Source organism: Martes martes, assembly GCF_963455335.1.
Source record: "Martes martes genome assembly, chromosome: 11".
NCBI lineage: Eukaryota > Metazoa > Chordata > Mammalia > Carnivora > Mustelidae > Martes > Martes martes.
Genome location: NC_137899.1, coordinates 9,937,641 through 9,954,542, shown reverse-complemented (window position 1 = coordinate 9,954,542; position 16,902 = coordinate 9,937,641). Strand labels below are relative to the sequence as shown.

The following is a 16,902-nucleotide window of genomic DNA, read 5'->3' as shown; positions in this document are numbered from 1 at the left end:
GGTGGGGAGTTGGGGGGAGAAACCCCTGGAAGGGGAGGTGGCGTGGGAGCTGGAAGGGCTGTGAGGCAGAGCCCATCAGTACTGATCGTTGTCAGGAAAGGGAAGAAGCTTGAGTGGATCTTCCCAGGCCCTTCAGGACAGCCTCTCATCTCCTGGGAATGGGCCCACCTTGGCTTCCTTGCCACACCCAGGCCTGGGCAAGAGCCACCTGGGGTGGGTCATGGGCTCCTGAGCACAGCACCGGGCCCCTCTCCCTCAGTCAGAAATCTGATTTACCTTTTCAGGGCTGCCACAATATCATGAAAATGCCTTATCATATTTTATGTTTGATGACCGCGATTACCATTATTCACAGTAAAATGACTTAATAAGGCATCTATTCATCTAGATAATACAAGATGGAAATTAATGCCTATTTCAAACTAATGGCCAGTGTCCTGCTTTATGTTAAATATGTTTCTGTCACTGTCAGAAATGATGTGAAATTGACCACCATGTTGAGTAATTATTTAACACTGATCTGGAGTTCTGGTTAATGAAAGGAAATATAGAACAAAAGCAGTGGGAGTGGCCATTGTAAAGTTAAGAAAAAAGCACAGCAATCATTTCTAGGGATATGATTGTAGACTTGTAAAATGGAAGAGAAATAGCTAGTTAATTGGGTAATTAAGGCAGTTCACAAAATTAATTCTATTCAGAATATAAAATTGTAAAGTGATTTAAAAATCATCCTATTCACGGCGGTAATAAAAATATAAAATGTCTATATGTAATCATTAAGTGCAAGCAGTATGCAGATTAAACTACAAAGCTTTACCAAGAAACATAAAAGATTTACATTAATCCACAGACATTCCATGTTCTTTCAGGAGAAAACTGAACATTGCCAAGTTGAGGATCTGTTTATTGGTAATTCATATATAGGGGACAATGTTATAATAAAAATATACTCAATTTTCCTATTCAAATTTTTGATTAACTTAAATTGATAATATTTTTCTAAAGTATTCTGAAAGAGTAAGGAGGCCAGAGAGATACATTTTTTCCCTCAATATAAGATTTTATTTATTTACTTGAGAGAGACCGTGAGAGCGAGAAAGAGAGCACAGAGGGAGAGGGAGAAGCAGACTATGCTGAGCAAAGAGTCTGAGGCAGGGGTCGATCCCAGGACCCCAAAATCATGACCTGAGCCCCAGCAGATGCTTAACTGACTAAGCCACCCAGGTGCCCATAGAAGAGATACATTTAAAGAGGACAAAAGAGAAAGAATGAAATAAGGTTAACATCACCATAGTCAAAGCTACAGCAATGACTAGAATGTGGTCTTGACTCTGAAAACAATGATAGATTTCTGGAACTGCAGAATGAGAATAAATTCTAACACATGGAAATTCAGCTATATATATAACCAGAGGCAGCAGGTATCGGCAAGGAAGAGGGATGTTATTCACATGCTCCCAAGTAAGCCACAGATGGACATGAGAGCCAACCTTTTCAGTAGTGCCACAGCAGCTAGTTGGGTACAAAAGAAAGGGAGCACAGGGCTTCCTAAGATAATGTGTGAGAAGGAGTCAGAAAGAAAAAGCTTAACTACATAAAATTGGAAATCTTCCACTCGTATCCAAATACACAAAATTAGGGTGTCTGGGTGGCTCAGTCAGTTGAGTGTCTGCCCTCTGATCAGGTCGTGATCCCAGAGTCCTGGGATTGAGTCCCACATCGGGCTTCCTGCTCACTGGAGAGTCTGCTTCTCCCTTCACCCCCACCCTAATGTTATGCTCGTTCGCTCTCTCAAATAAATAAATAAATAAATGAAACCTCAAATATGCAAAATTAAAAGGCAAATAACACAAGAGGAAGATATTTGCTACAAGCATGTTGGACAAAAGCTTAATATTTTAGGGTGCATAGAACTCCTATGCTTAAGTAAAAAACAATGCTAAGCTTCTATAGATAAACACGCAAAGAATAAAATCAGACAGTTAATAAAAGAGTAATAGGAATTTCCTAATTTTTATACCTGTACTGTATTTATATAAAATAATGCTTTACAGCTTGCGATTCTGAGTTGTGGGTGTCCTTTTTTCTTGTTTTCTGCTTTTGATTGCTTTCAGATTTTCCACAATAAGAGCAAGTTTCTTTCATAAAGGAAGGAAGAAGGGAAGGGAGGGAGGAAGGAGAGGGAAAAATACTATGTTGAAACCAAATGTGAAATGACTACTGAAAGTCAAGAGAAATTTAATTTTTATCCACTTTCTGGCAAATAAAATATATTCCCAGTGTTGGTTATGCCCACCTTTCATAAATTAGTCTTTGCAACTAGCTGACATCAGGTAGGAGCTCACATTTTGGAAAGGTGCTTTATAGTATAGTAACGTTAGTGAGTCTCATTATAAAATTCACTGCTGTAGAAAATATTCCTCAAAAGCCAGAATTCAAAATCTCTGTTAAGAAAGGGGCTAAGACCCTCAAGATGATAACTGATTGAAGCAAAAGTAATTCATTGATGCTAAAAGAAGTAGGTGAATGTCTAAGAAGTATAGTGTATTTACATAATCTCAAAGTATCCGTAAGATACTTACTAATTGCAAAGGATCAAATAGCTTTACAGTGGAGAAAGCTGGCAGACATCACCTTAACTGAGTAATCGAAGCATCAGAAATGGGGAGTGATCGCGTGTGTACCCAACATGGTGCCCACAGAATTCAGCACCGCTTCTTTGGTGTTCTGGCCCAAAAAACAAAGCTTGTGCTGATGATGAGAAAACATCAGCCAAATTTAAGGTCAGAGATACTCCGCAAAATAACTGGTCTGCAGCCTAGAAGACTGTCTGTGTCATGGAATACAAAGAATGACAACTGAACGCAACACGTGCCCTGGGATCTTTGGGCTTCTCCTTTCCCATAAATGACATTATTGAAAAAATCGGCATAATCTGAATGAGGTCTATAGATTACATAACAGAATAGCGTCAATGCTCATGTCCTAATTTTTACAATCACACCGTAGTTATATAAAATAATTTCTTGCTTTTAGGAAATACACACCAAAGTATTTAGCAGTAAAGAGTATCGACAGACCACTTTTCAACAGTTCAGAAAAAATCAGACATGCACACATATCAATATGCATAATTATATACATTATATATGCATATATGCATGAGTGTGCATGTATGCATACACACAAGCAGAGAGAGAGAAAGAAAAAACAAATGTAGCAAAATATTAACATTTAGGGAAACTTTGTGAAATGTATTAGGGAATTCATTGTAATAGTCTCACAGCTTTGTGAAGTTTGCCGAAATTTTAAGAAATAAATAAATAAAGCAGAAAAGGGGCTGGGTGGTTGAAGGCTCAATCAAGCCTTCTTAAGACCCTGGCTGGAGTGGGAATGCCCCTCAGTTCCTGAACTTGACACGCCTTCCTTGATACTGAGCTCTGTGTCTCTCTTAGTCCTGCAGGTGCCGCGCGTCTGGTACTTTCCATGTATTTTCCTATTTCAATCCACTAACAGCACCGTGGAGTAGAAACACTCAGAGTCCTCATTTACAAGTGATGTTTGGATAGCTTGAGTAACTTGCTCATGGTCCCAGAGCTGGAATTTGCAGAAGCAGACTTGAACTCAGACTTCTCCACCTCCCCCTGCCCTCCTGCTCCTTCTACATCTGGGAACCATCTGTCTCTCCCATCACAAGCCTTTCAAAGCAACTCTTTTTGTCGAGGTATTTACAACTCTCAATGCGTCCCCGCAGCTCTTGCACACGACGTGGGTTCCCTGAATTGATTTGTACGGGCTTATGTTATCCCATTTGCTCGGTGTGCCTCCATTAAAATCACGTGGAACTCTGTCCTGTTATTCCTTAAACGATTAGATTCTGGATAGGGAAAATGAAGCAGTGACCCAGTTCATTAGGTCTGTAAATTCGAGGTCTTCTCAGCTCTTTGGCTTCAAGTGAGCAACCTCTAACAGACTCTGGCTGTGGTTTGTCCGAAGCCCCTTCTGGCCATGGTAGACGGTGAAGAGAGACCAGACACTAACCTCTCCTGGCAGGTCTTCTCTGTCCTACTCTCTCCCTGTCCCAGCCGCTATGACCTGAGACTGCTCTTATTCTAAAGTGCAAATGCCTCCAGGAGGACCCAGTTTAAGTCTGTTAAACTCCAATTCTGTAATTGCATTCGTGCCCTAAAGGGGACTTTCTGTTTGCCAGCTAAGAGATTGAAAAGAACTCGAGACAGCAGATCAAAGCAGGAAATGTAGCCTTCTGATGGGGCAGGAGACGGTTTCCCGTGGTTTTCTATGTTTTGAGATAAAAACTTAGTAAATGCAAGCATTTAACTATGATCCCTTACCAACAACCCAGCACTGCAGCCACCGAGTAAAATCCAGTCTTCTCCCTTGTTGGCAAAGAATGTTTTCTTTGTGGGAAATATTGAGGAGGGAAGGATACAAGGTATGCCCTGACCTGATGACTACTGAGACAAATTTGACCTGAGAGCTGACAGTTCCTAGGGGAAAGTGATCAAAACAGCTTGGAGTTTCAATGGAGGAGAGAAACCAGCAATTACAAAAAATAAAAAGTAGAGGACTTGGTTGATTGGGATGGTTTGAATGGGGCAAGAGAGAAGAAAGATGTGTCTTAGATCATGGCCATCTCACAAGTTTATATTGGTTCTGAAACCTCTTCCCCACTCATGAAATAGAAGACCTTCTTTTTAAAGAAGGTCAGTTTAGGGAAATACCAAATGCTGGTTGGTGCAGAAGAATCAGGATGTGGGCAGTGGGGCCCAGTGCAGAGAGGGGTAGGATGGAGGCTGGTTTGCAGCTGTGTCAGTCTGCTTTGGCTGGTGATGTTGTGAAACAAATATCCCCACAGTTTGCTTTTCCTGGGTAGGCTGTGAAATAAACATCCCCATAACCTCATGGCTCCCGCTACAAACATTTATTTCTCCCTCCCATCACACTTAGGCTGCGGGTCGGCTGCTGCTCTCCTTCGCTTTGTGGGTTGGGCTACATATGTGTTCTTCCTTCTGAGGTGTAGGCTGAAGGCATAGCCCAATCTAGAATTGGTACAAGCTGTTGCTGGGGGAGAGGGAACAGGAGCAAGAGGGATGGTGTAAACTCATATCTCTTAAAACTTCTTGCTCTGAAGTGAACATCCCATTTAATAGGCCAGAGCGTAGCACATAGTACGTGGTCAAGTCCAAAGTGTGTGAGGTGGGTCTTTCCACACGTAGCACGAGCAAGTTCCATGGCAGGCAGGATATGTGATCCCTGCAGAGGAGAATGTGAATGGTGTCACCATCACAGCCAACTATCCTTTCGATGTGAAATGATATAGTCACTTGTCTTCATTTATTCAGACAGAAAACATGAGGTCTTTGGATGAGAGAACAGACTGATTTCTGTGCAGTCTTAACCATCATTTCCCCTTGGGGGTGAAGCGATGGGAGCCAGGGGTTCCCTATACAGGCAGGGCTTTGTGCCACAGGACAGAAACCCTGAAATTATGACTCTCAGCCCTTTTATAGGAGCTCCTGGCCCATCTGGCCATGTTCCTCTCTGGAGAAAGGAAAAAAGACCTTTGTTCTGGAAAATGATGAAATCCTTTCTGAACAGAGGAGGCAAAAGACTTACACTCCAGCAAGTAAACAGATGTTTCCAGAGCAGGTGAGATGACATCTTTCCAGAGGTATCTATCTTTAGGGTGGCCATAAATCCCTCCCTAACCCAGGTACCAGGGCTCTTTGCTCAGAAACCCCTTACCACCAGAAACGTAATATTCATAGGCTGTTTTTCCTGATACTTTTGATTTTAATGTTCTGATTTGTAAGATTGTTAAAGTTGTCGTTAAGTTTTAGCAGACCCACATTTTCAGAGGTGGAAATGAGGACCTGTCTGGTTCACGATCCTTGGTAGGTGAATATTCTCCAGCAGAAATGCTGAGACCAGAGTGAAAAATCTCACACTTGTCTCCCTGTCCCAGCCGGTTGACATTATTGGGTTAAATGTTACTTCTGGAACTTCTTCATGTTCCTATATACCATCAATGTGGAAAAGATAAAGTTTCTGATTAAACCACTTGGATATTCTAATTTTTCTTGCCTTGTAAACCCTCAGGATTTTAGCATTGAGTGGCACAACTTTTTACATTTAGTCCTTAGAACCTTTGAGACGCCACTGTAGAAAAGATGGGTGTTGAGCACATGCAGTCACATGTATCTGGGTCAGCTTATGCCTATGTTTTTGATATCTTTATGGATTATGCATTCAAAGAAAACCTGCTATTGTTTTTCAGTGTCTGAAGTACTCTTCTATGTGTCTGTAGAGTCTTAAAATTTTATCCAGTGGAAAAATGTGTGACCGAAAGAGAGAGCGGTAATATCCAGTTACCAATATCCAGTATACCAAGTTACCAATATCCAGTGACAGAGGTCACTAGATAACTCTCCCTCCCCCACGTACAACATCTATGGAAATAATTTTATGAGAAGTTTCCAAAATGATGCACAATGATAGCACTCTGGGGCCTAGGAACAGTGATTGATAAACCCATCTCCAGAACTGATTTCCGTGGTACAGAGTATGACTGGCACCCGGAAGACCAGGGCCAGACCAGCGCCAACCAACCTCCTGGCCAGCCTCCCATTTCTCCTCTCTTCCTGTCTTCATCTGGGGTCTTCCACTCCCTAAATGCGGTGCAGCTGGAAATGGACACAGAGATACAGTGGGCATAAGAGCTGTGATGCCTCCGATAAGCAAAGCCAGAACTGGGAGAGGCAGGAAAACAGGACAGTTCCTGGCAAGGGAAAGAGGAACTGCTTCATCCTACCCAGCAAGAAGTTTCCCTGTGGGTAGATGAGCAGGTAAGGAGCAGCAAGGATCCCCTTCGGTCTGCAAGAGCTCCGCGGGCTAAAAGGCTGCTAGAGCAAGGGCAAGCCTAGCTAGAGGCATTACAAGTTAAATGCAATACAGCCTTGCCCATGACAGAGCTCTTCTCTCTGTAATTCTGACCAAATTCGCACAACTCCCACTGCCCCTACTCCGTTCATGCCACCTTCATGTGTATGCTGGATTCTTGCAAGGTCTCCCGACTTTCTCCCTTGTCTCCCTGTCAGTGTGCTCTTAAGGCAGCAGTGAAAGACACTCTGCTCATTGCCAGCCAGGTAGTGTCACTTCCCTGGCCTCCGGTGACTCCCTACCTCACTCCATGTGGAGACCTGAGCATTTCCACTGAATTAGGAAGCCTGGAGCTATCCAGCCCTACACTACATCTTCAACTTCATTTCCTACTGTTCTCCTCTCTGTTTTCTTCGTTCTGTCTGGCCATATTACCCTCTTTGCTATTTCTCAAATAAAGCCCAGACACTTTCCACCTCAGGACCTTTGCATCTGCTGTTCTCTTTGACTGGAGCCATCTTTCCCTAGACATCTCCTTAGACGCTTCCCTTTCTTCCTTCTGTTCTTTACTCAAAATTTTCTTTCCTTTGAAAAACCCGATCTAAAATGTCACCTCCTATCTACATCTTAACATTTCATTTCTCATTTATTGTTTGTTCTTAAAATTTCCCACCATCTAACATGGGTATTTCACTTATTTATTGTGGTTCTTTGTTGTTGTTGTTGCTGTCTCCTCTCAAACATGAGCTGTACAGGGGCGCCTGGGTGGCTCAGTGGGTTAAGCCTTTGCCTTCGGCTCAGGTCATGATCTCAGGGTCCTGTGATAAGTCCCGCATCGGGCTCTCTGCTCATCGGAGAGCCTATTTCCCCCTCTCTCTCTGCCTGCCTCTCTGCCTACTCGTGATTTCTCTTTCTGTGTGTCAAATAAATAAATAAAATCTTTAAAACAAACAAACAAACAAACAAAAACATGAGCTGTACAGCCAGGCCTCATAGTCTGTGGTGTTCACAAACACTGCCTCATCTCCAGCGCCTGGTGTGCGGTTGGGCCTCAATGAAAACTTGTTGAATATATGACTGAATGGAAAGATTCCTCCCTGTGAAGGCCTAGAGGGAGACATATGCCCAGCAAGTGAAAACAAACAAAGTTAGGTCACGTTGTGAGTCTCTGAGGGTTTTAGACAGCAAACCCAAAGCAAGGTCCTGCTAGTCCTCCTCTGTCTGGTCTCACCGACTGGAGATTGACCAGCGAATCAGACCAATCCCCTGCCAGAGCCAGGGTCCCGATCCAAGTCCTGACTACCCTCGTACCTGCGAGGCCCGACCCTAGCACACCTGTAGGGAGAAGGCCTGGATAAGGGGGAACCCTCACCTGGAACCAGGCAGAACCTTGCTCGAGGGGTTCTTTTGAAACTCTCAAGGAAGGTGGAGCTCACCCCATTGAGGAACCCCATAGAGAACCTCTTGCCCCTACTCCAGGAGTGGGTGCAGGGAAGGAAACTTTGGTCCTTCCTACAGGGGGATGTAGGTGGAAGTCTTCCCTCTCAGGCTGGTGCTGAATGTCAGAGCAGCAAACATGTTAATATTTGACGATGCATGTTAATAAAATATGATCAAACAAACACAAGTACTAGCCCAATAAAAAGAATCTGAAACAGAAGGGAATAAAATGCCATTATTCACACACACACACACACACAAAAACAGAATAAGAAAGGTATTCTTTGGCCCACACCCATGGTAATTTTAGAAACCATCTTGAAATCTTAAGAAAGAAACCTCAGCTACAAACACCAAGGACTTTGTGGGACCTACATGAAGAAAGTTACGACTATTCATTTAAAAAAAATCAAAATGGGGCGCCTGTGTGGCTCAGTCGGTTAAGCATCTGCCTTCAGTTCAGGTCACGATCCCAGGGTCCTGGGATTGACCCAGTCCCGCATCAGGCTCCCTGCTCAGCGGGGAGTCTGCTTTCTTCTCTCCCTCTGCCCCTCCCCCCAGCTTGGGCTCCCTCACTCTCTCTCAAATAAATACAATCTTAAAAAACAAACAAACAAATTTAGTAAGTGGAGAAAGAGATCATGTTCCTGGTTGTAATAACTTAGTGTATAAACCCTTCCCCTATTCATTTGTTAGTTTAACTTAATCCCACTAACAAGATCCATGGGATTTTTTATGTTCTAGAATGTGGCCAGTTGAGTGTAAGGATTGTGTTCCACTGAATCTCGAGCAGAGTCTTCTGTGTGGTGTTGCCAGCACTCTCTGGCCCCCTGCCCTGTAAGTGCCTTGTGATAAACATAGCGCTGTTATGGCATCTTTACATGTCCCCCTGTGTCCACAGCAGCCCTGGTTCTCCAGATTCTAGACAAATAAAAATGCAAGCAGAAGAATTGGCTTCAAAAATTAATAAAGGGAGCGTTTTGCTACCCAACATGATCTATTCTTATAAATATATAGTAAATAGGTTTTTATGTTTTACTCTGTGTACATGGATACACACGTACACGCAAACCTGAAAACTTTGTGTGTCAACACAAAGGAACGGTGGAAGAGATTGATCTTCTTGAAATATGTGAGTTTATAAAAAATTTATTGATTTCTAATATATTAAATAATTGCTTAACAAATAGCACTTAGAAAACTATTTGTAGGGGCAAAAAAACGAAAATGAAACAGATGTTAAATATAATGAACCATACTGGGGTTCCAGAAGGCACGTCCCCATTACTGTCTTAAAGGTTTTACCGACCAAAATAACTTTCTGATCACTGAACAGGAGCTGCCAGGCCCCTCCTCAGCTTTTGGATTCAGTGCTCTAAGACAGGTTTTGTATTCAGGCGGTCTGGTCTGTCTATATTGGTTCCTTTAGGGCAGGGCCAGGTCTGTCTGTGCTCTGGAGCCTGATGCCTAGGTCTGCTCCTCATTCTGTGTACGGTGCTTGGCAAGTGACATAACCAGCCCACGCTTCAGCTTCCTTGCCTGTAAACTATAGACAGTCGTAGCCACCGTCTCGCAAGGCTGCTGCGAGGGTTAGGGAGTTCCTCTACGTGAAGCACTTAGAAAGGGGCCTGTCGCATCAGAAGCTATATAAATACTAGATATTAGCTCTCACCACAGCGTTTTTCCAGTGTGAAAACGATGCTAGGCAAGTGGTAAACTGTCAATGAATGAATGACTCTGAGCCTGCTTTGCTACTAGCCCCTCTCTGACGCTGCAAGGATACAGGCAAACCCCACCCCTCAGGGAAAACTGGTGACAGATCTTTGAAAACGGAAGCAGAAATGCAGCTCAACCAGCCTTTCTTCTTCTTTGGTCACTTGGAGCATGAAAAGCACTGAGCAGGATGAAGCCTGCACGTACCCATCTTCCATGAGTTAAATGAGCTACTGAAGACAGTGTTAAGTGAGCTCCTAGCTGCTGAGGACAGTGAGAAGCCCATATGTTTTGCATAATTCTGCCCCTTCTTATTGCTTATTGTACAAGGAAAATGTTTTGCTAGTCTGTCACTGAAATCTGTTTTTAATGAAAACATCCTTGGATCAGCTATTATTCTTGGAAGACAGCTTTGTTGTGGAGTCAGTCAAGTATGGAGTTCTGTTATGAGAGTTCCCCATCGCAGATGTCCTGTGGATGGAACCTGAAGGTTGAGAAAATGCAGCTGTGGGCTGAGCAGTGGTAAATTTCGGCCCTGAGAAGGGTGGAAGTGGTGGGCTGGGGACCCAACTCATGCCATGAACTCTGACCCTCGCAGGAGGGCTGCTGGGGGCTGCCTCCCCTGGTCCTTACCATCTTGGCTATAGGACTCAGCCTCACCTCTCCTCCTGGCGTTTCCACGCTGCTGCTCAGAGTTGGGGTCCGAGGAACAAGGTACTGGGAGGAGGAAGCTGCCCTCACGTATTTACGTTGTTTGCTCATGGAGTTGGACCTGTCCCAGTAAGGACAAACTGGTCATCTTTGGAACCAATCTTCCTTAGAATCAGCATGTCATTGGGCTGGGAAGAAAATGTCACATGGAAGTTCAGTGAACTTGGAAGTTGAAAGTCAAGACATCTTTATTTTCCTTCTGTGTATCATGATCAATAGAGATTTGGTCATGGTTATGCTAGAGAACTGGAGAAGTATATGAATAAATGAAAATCAAAAATACACTAATAAAATGAGGATAAAAAATGAGTAACTCTGTGGGTATGCTGCCGAGTCCATATTTGGTGAGAAAAGCCTTGCTAGTTTGTCAAAGCCTTTTTTTTTTTTTAATTTAAGATCAATGATCTATATGATGGTAGGGCCTTAGAATTTGGAAGGCATTGTAAGTTGCTAATGGCATGAATTGATGTTCGTGGTAGGGGCTCATAAAGGCACCTCTTCCCAGGAAAAGGAATTCAGTGACAGTAGTGCCATTAAGGTTATGGGATAGTAAATCTTGTGTGTCCTGAAAATGCAAACGGCATCAAGTCGAAGGACTGAAAGAAATGAGCTCAGGATGAAATGAGACGAGTTAGACCCCCAGTCGTGCTGACGAGCTCATGGTCATGAAATAAAAAATCAGACCAGACTCATTTGTGTGAGTGCATTGTCCCACTGTCCGTTAGTAGAGGAGTCCTTGCTGTGACAGCAACGTGAGGGAAGTTCTAGTGACACAGCTTGTGACTGGGATCTCTCAACAAGAATCATTTTATTCAATCGGTGAGTCCAGTATTCTGGTCTCTAAGAAGAAACAAGCTTTTAAAAATCTCATTCCAAACACGAACAGTTGAGCTTAATTTGTCCTTCCAGGCGGGTCCCTTGTGTTGCGTTTGGAATTGCCCATGTACGACTTGGCATCTCCTGTTGGAATTCAGTCGATCCTAACTGTCAATCATCCATTCTGAGGACATCTTAAAATAATTGATAGTCATGATGGCAAGTCTCTTATGGGGGGTGATTGTGCGAGTTGACCAGCTTTCTGAGGCTATGAGACACATCCGCTTCGAGTAAGTGTAAATGCTTTTTAAATATCACAGGCCTCCTGGGAAGGCCAGGATCTCTGGGGCTTTTCTAGGATGCCCAGAAGGTGGCACTTTGACTAGGCTTCCCTGAAACCACTTCTTGGAAATGAGTAACCCACTCCCAACCAGAATCTCTAGATTTCTTCAGGGGTGGGTTTATGAGTGACTTCTTGTCATACTGTCTGTATGCCTTGGCGTTTTAAATAGCAAATGTACATTTTTTTCTATGATTACCAAAAAAAGGTTTTAAAAAAAATCTGTCATCTTTTTCATCTTTTATATTGCTTCCTTTTATCCATTCCACCCATAATGATACTGCTGTCTTCCTCTAAAACCGTTTACTTCCTAGATCCAGACCAAATTGAACAGGAGGCTAGCAAAACAGCAAAAAAACTTTTTAGCACATGATAAATCATTGTGTTATACTTTGTGTATTAGTGTTTAACCTTAGCTCATTTGGGTAGGGACCAGATCCATATTGGCCCTGTATGGATATCTTATCTGCTTTTTTTGATTTTTAATAATGGTAACTTCTCCCCTGGTGACCTGGTAGGAGGGGCAGAGTGTTGACACCTTTCAGCCTTGATCCCTAGAATGATGCTGTTGGATAGCTAGTTTGCAGGGCACGAGCATGGATGTCGGGGCCTCAGGGAGCTGACTCGGGGACCAGGAAGGATTGGCCTCGTTGAGGACTGTGCTTGCCGTGCTCTTCTCGCTCTGCTCTTAGGGCTTCTACCACAGGCCCTGCTGTAGTGATCTCCAGAAGCATCCTTCCTGCTTGGTTTCCCCGCTGCCCTGTGCAGGGTGCTCTGAGAGTCCCCCCAAGGGTCATAGCCCCTTGAGTGCAGTAGAAGAATTTGATAAAACTGCATATAAATGCTCGTGCATTTGAAGGAAGAATTGTGTAATCTCAGGTTACTTTCAAGGTACAACTGTGTCGATCCCCAATACTGCCAGTTGCACTTTCCTGTTGGGGTTTCCTCTAATATAATACTTTGAAGAGCCTGGTGGATTTGTAAGCTTAGATGGGCCAAAAGCAAAGGGTAGGGCACTTTTCCAATTGCGTTCATGTAGACAGGCACCTGGTCCTCTTTTCATTCCTTAAGTTCCTTGGGTTTCAACCTATTCCTGATGGAAGAGGTGCTGTCCAGGTCCTGGTTGGTGGGGTGGCGTGAGATTTTGGAATCTAGAGCTGGATCCTTTTTAATCCCTACTTTGTTTATAAAGTCTCCATTCTGCTCTCATTCTTCTTGGCCGGTGTCAAGTTTTGCAGCTAAACTATGAAGAAATTGTAAAAAAAAAAAAAGTACAGTAAACTGTAAAGTAAAATACACCAGTATTCTCCCAGGTTAAGCACTAAATCAGGAATGTGTGATTTGAATGGTCTTTTTTCCTGTTCTGCTTACTCTTCTAACATGCATATGCACGTTTGATTAATTGGATCAACATTTGGCTTGGGACAGGTGTACCAAGAGGCTTCTTTCCTATCTTCTAAAGTCTAGACTGTGAGTTGCTCAAGGACATAAACGGTCAGTCCCCATCATTCAGCAATTCTTTCATCCATCCAATTCTCACTGCACATGGTAAGTAAGGCCTTAGACCAGAGCTGCGCTCAGTACTGAGGATGGCAGCCGAGCTCCCAGAGAACTTTGTGTTGGCTTCACAAGACAAATGTTAAACAAATAGTTCTTTAGAATTATTTTGGAAAATCCAAAAACAAGTAGAGGGTGTTGTCCCGGGGCACCTGTGCTGCCTGGGGAGCCCTGGGGACCAGGGACTAAAGGCTGTGGAGGAGGGCTGAGGGAAGCATGTTTCAGACAGAGGGGACAGCGTCCTGACATCTCCAAGAGAAAGAGAAGCAAGTGTCTCTGAAGACTTCATAGCTCCCCGGGTGGCTGGGGTGTCACGTGTGGGGTGTAAAGAGGCAGGCAGGAGGCCCAGATCCATTTTGCATGCTCATATGAAATAATCTCAACCTGTCTCCAGCTTTAGCCTAAAGGAAGTGTGCAGCTACGGAAACAGAGTCTGATGTCCTTTTATAAAAAGCATCCTACCTGTCGTAGAGAATATATATAGGGCATGCAGAGGGTGGGGAGAAAGGTTTGGGTTAACTGAGATTAGGTAGGAGAGACGCTTGGGTCATGATGAAGGAGTAGAAATGGTGAGAAGCAATGGGTTCTAGAATGGTTAAGAAGTAGTAGCAAAAGGTACTAATAGGGAAAACAAAGTTACTGACAAGGAGACCCAGTGGGTAAGGAGCCCTCACTGACTCTGGGCTTTGGGTTCGGGGATAAAGATCCCAACTTCTTTTTGTACTGTGTTTGGGCCTGGGAGAAGCCCCAGTGGATGTTGGTTTGGAGTTCAGATGAGAGCTCTGAGTTGTCATGGAATTTGGGAATTGTCAGTGCTCTGATAGTAATTGAGGCCATGGATGGGAATACAGGCCCCTAGTGTGAATATAGGAGGGTCTGAAGACCTCCAACATGGAAAAGGTGAGTGAGGAAGGACCTGGGGCAGCCTGAGGAGCAGCTGGGAAACCAGTGGCCACCATAGGGACAGACCTGAATGCCGCAGATGGTGTCCAGAATGGGGAGGAAGGGCGCAAAGCAGGACCCAAGTACATGGACCTTAAATTCTCCCTCCCCTGTGCAAATCTGCTCAGACCAGGGATGAGAATATCATCTGCGCATTCAGAATGCAAGCTTGCGACTTGTTTCTTACACAAACCCATCTGTCAGCAAAGCTTCAGGTTTCACTGGGGTTTTTGGAACGCTGATACCATATACCCCTTTTTTCTGGAGTGAAACCATATTGATTCCTTCCATAGCAACTTCAACTTCAGAGGAAGAGGAGTTTTACCAGAGTAAAGACTCATGAACCCCAGTGTGGTACAGGGACCCTGGTGGAAACACCACCATCAATTTTCCCATGTCTGGCATCTCTCCTCTAAGCTCCTAATTTTGGACATGGTTTTGCTGTACTGAAATGCAGATGGTGTAACCAGGGATTGTTATTTGGGGTAATACTCTCCTGGCGACACAAGGGACAGTATTCACTTCTGAGTGAGTGCGCTGAGATGAGTCAGTGATATTTCCAGCAGTTTAACTGTAGCTCTGGTTCCTTTGTGCTTGAGGGAATCTGGTAAGTGGGGCATGTCTGAAGATGCTTTTAGGAAGTTTTCCCATCTCCCCACAAACCCCACACCAAATCCTTGTTTCCTGAAAAGGAAAAAAAAAAAAAATGTTTTTCCCTCTAGTCCCATGATTCTTACTCCTTGACTTTAAATTTTAAAATCTAAATCAAATTACCCATGCTGCAAAATAATGTGGCTTGCTACCTTGGATCCACATCATGAAAATGATTTTGATCTTCGTGTGATTTTTCCATTCACCTGGGGATCGCCCAAGCCAAGTATCTCGATGGGGGTGGGGGGCACAACGTCCTTCTTTTGGGTAATGTCGCTGGTTTTGTTTGCTCGGGATACACGCTGAGTTAACCTCGTTGGCCTTTTCCCCAGGAATTGATGCGCGTACACGTGGTGGGCCATTATGCTGCTGCACCTGTGTAGTGTGAAGGTCAGTGTGTTTTTCTGATTCTAAGAACCCATCCATGTCATTCCATTATAAACCCACTCCGCTCATAATGGAATGTGCCTCAGCCCACCGCCCACCATGGTTGCCCGGCCCAGGAGTTCTCCATGGGCAGCTCTAACATCTGAGATCCATCACCCGTCCCTTCCCTGCCCCCTGCATCCACCCCTATCGACTGTGCTCCATTTTGAGATGATGTTTTTTTGCATGTCAAGTTTCCCTTGTGTGATGTGAACCTCCAGTTGTCGCAAGTGAATTGGTACCTAGAAACAAGCACTCTGGGATGGCCCTTCCAAAATGATAGCTGAGAATTCTGCGGGGCTGTTGGGAGCTACCTACGGCTGATGTGAATGCACTGAAATTCACATGGAGACCAGAGCCGCGGTTTCTCTGGCTCACTCGGTCAGGCCAGCCACGAGGAGGTTGCTAGTTCATTGGAGGGGGTCTCTTGCAGCTAGGGGTAGGGGGGCTCTCCCTGGAAGAGCTTTTCCCGGGTCCCCGCAGACTTCCTGCCACGTCTCCTGCTTTCTGTATATCACAGCTTTACAGCTGTCAGGGACAGCCCTGGTTTGTAATAATCATAGTTCACATTAGTGGACGCTATGTGTCATGATCTGTGTTAGATGCTTTTACTGCATGAATCCTCTCTCCCCACAACAATCTGAAGAGGTAGGTATGACCGTCGTCCCCATCTTATTTTTGAGGGAACTGGGCATAAAGGGCCATATCACTGCTGAGTCTCCGGGTGGGTAAGAGAGGAGCAGGGAGGGACCTGCCTATCTGAGCTGGCATCTCCACCCACAGGCCCTAGTGTGGCAACCCGTAAATGAGGCTTTTGTCTGGAAAGTAATGAAAAGCTCCCATCTGCATAGTACTTTGCAGATGTACTAAGCATATCCACATACATATTCAGCTAATCCGTGAACTAGCCCTGCGGGAAGGAGAGCGGAGCCCTGAGATGTTCAGTGAGCATCTCGGCATTCATCAGCTCTCAGAAGACAGGCGGTCCTCACACTCGGGTCCCTCTTCCACCCCCCAGCACTGCCTCCAGCTCACCCACGCGGGAGCTGTCTGAATTAGGAAGTTCAGAGTAACGCGCTTAGGGAATGAGCACTTTATGTATTGTGTTCAGGAAGCATTAAATTAGTAGGTAATCCCATGCTGCCAAATGTGCAGGGACAATCCAAGGGCAGTGACTTTGAATGTTTTACTTTAAATGTTAAACTTTTCTTTTCTCACTGTGTTTCCCGGTTTGTTGTGCCGTCAGCAGCCGCTTTATTTCTCTGACTGAGTTCGCTCAGCTATCCATCCACTAGACTTCCCCCTCTGGGAAGGTTCAACTTTCTTTAAGAGAATGCTTTTCCCAACACACAGCACTCCTGTCTGTTTACAGTCCCCTGGGACTTTTTGAATTTTTCTCTTTGGCT

General features: G+C 44.4%; 1 protein-coding gene across 3 annotated transcripts in view; it reads left to right on the top strand.

The window, feature by feature from the left end:
* The window catches only part of HECW1 (HECT, C2 and WW domain containing E3 ubiquitin protein ligase 1), a gene marked incomplete at its 5' end in the record, with an annotated part of 447,342 nt that overhangs the window by 128,119 nt on the left and 302,321 nt on the right, over window positions 1-16,902 (top strand). The window contains one exon of one of the 3 annotated variants that reach the window (XM_080818020.1): window positions 15,416-15,460. The exons of the other annotated variants lie outside the window; for them this stretch is intronic. Coding sequence (XP_080674146.1) covers window positions 15,434-15,460 — 27 coding nt within the window. Of the gene's footprint in view, window positions 1-15,415; window positions 15,461-16,902 lie in introns of those variants that run through there. 3 annotated transcript variants of the gene reach the window in all.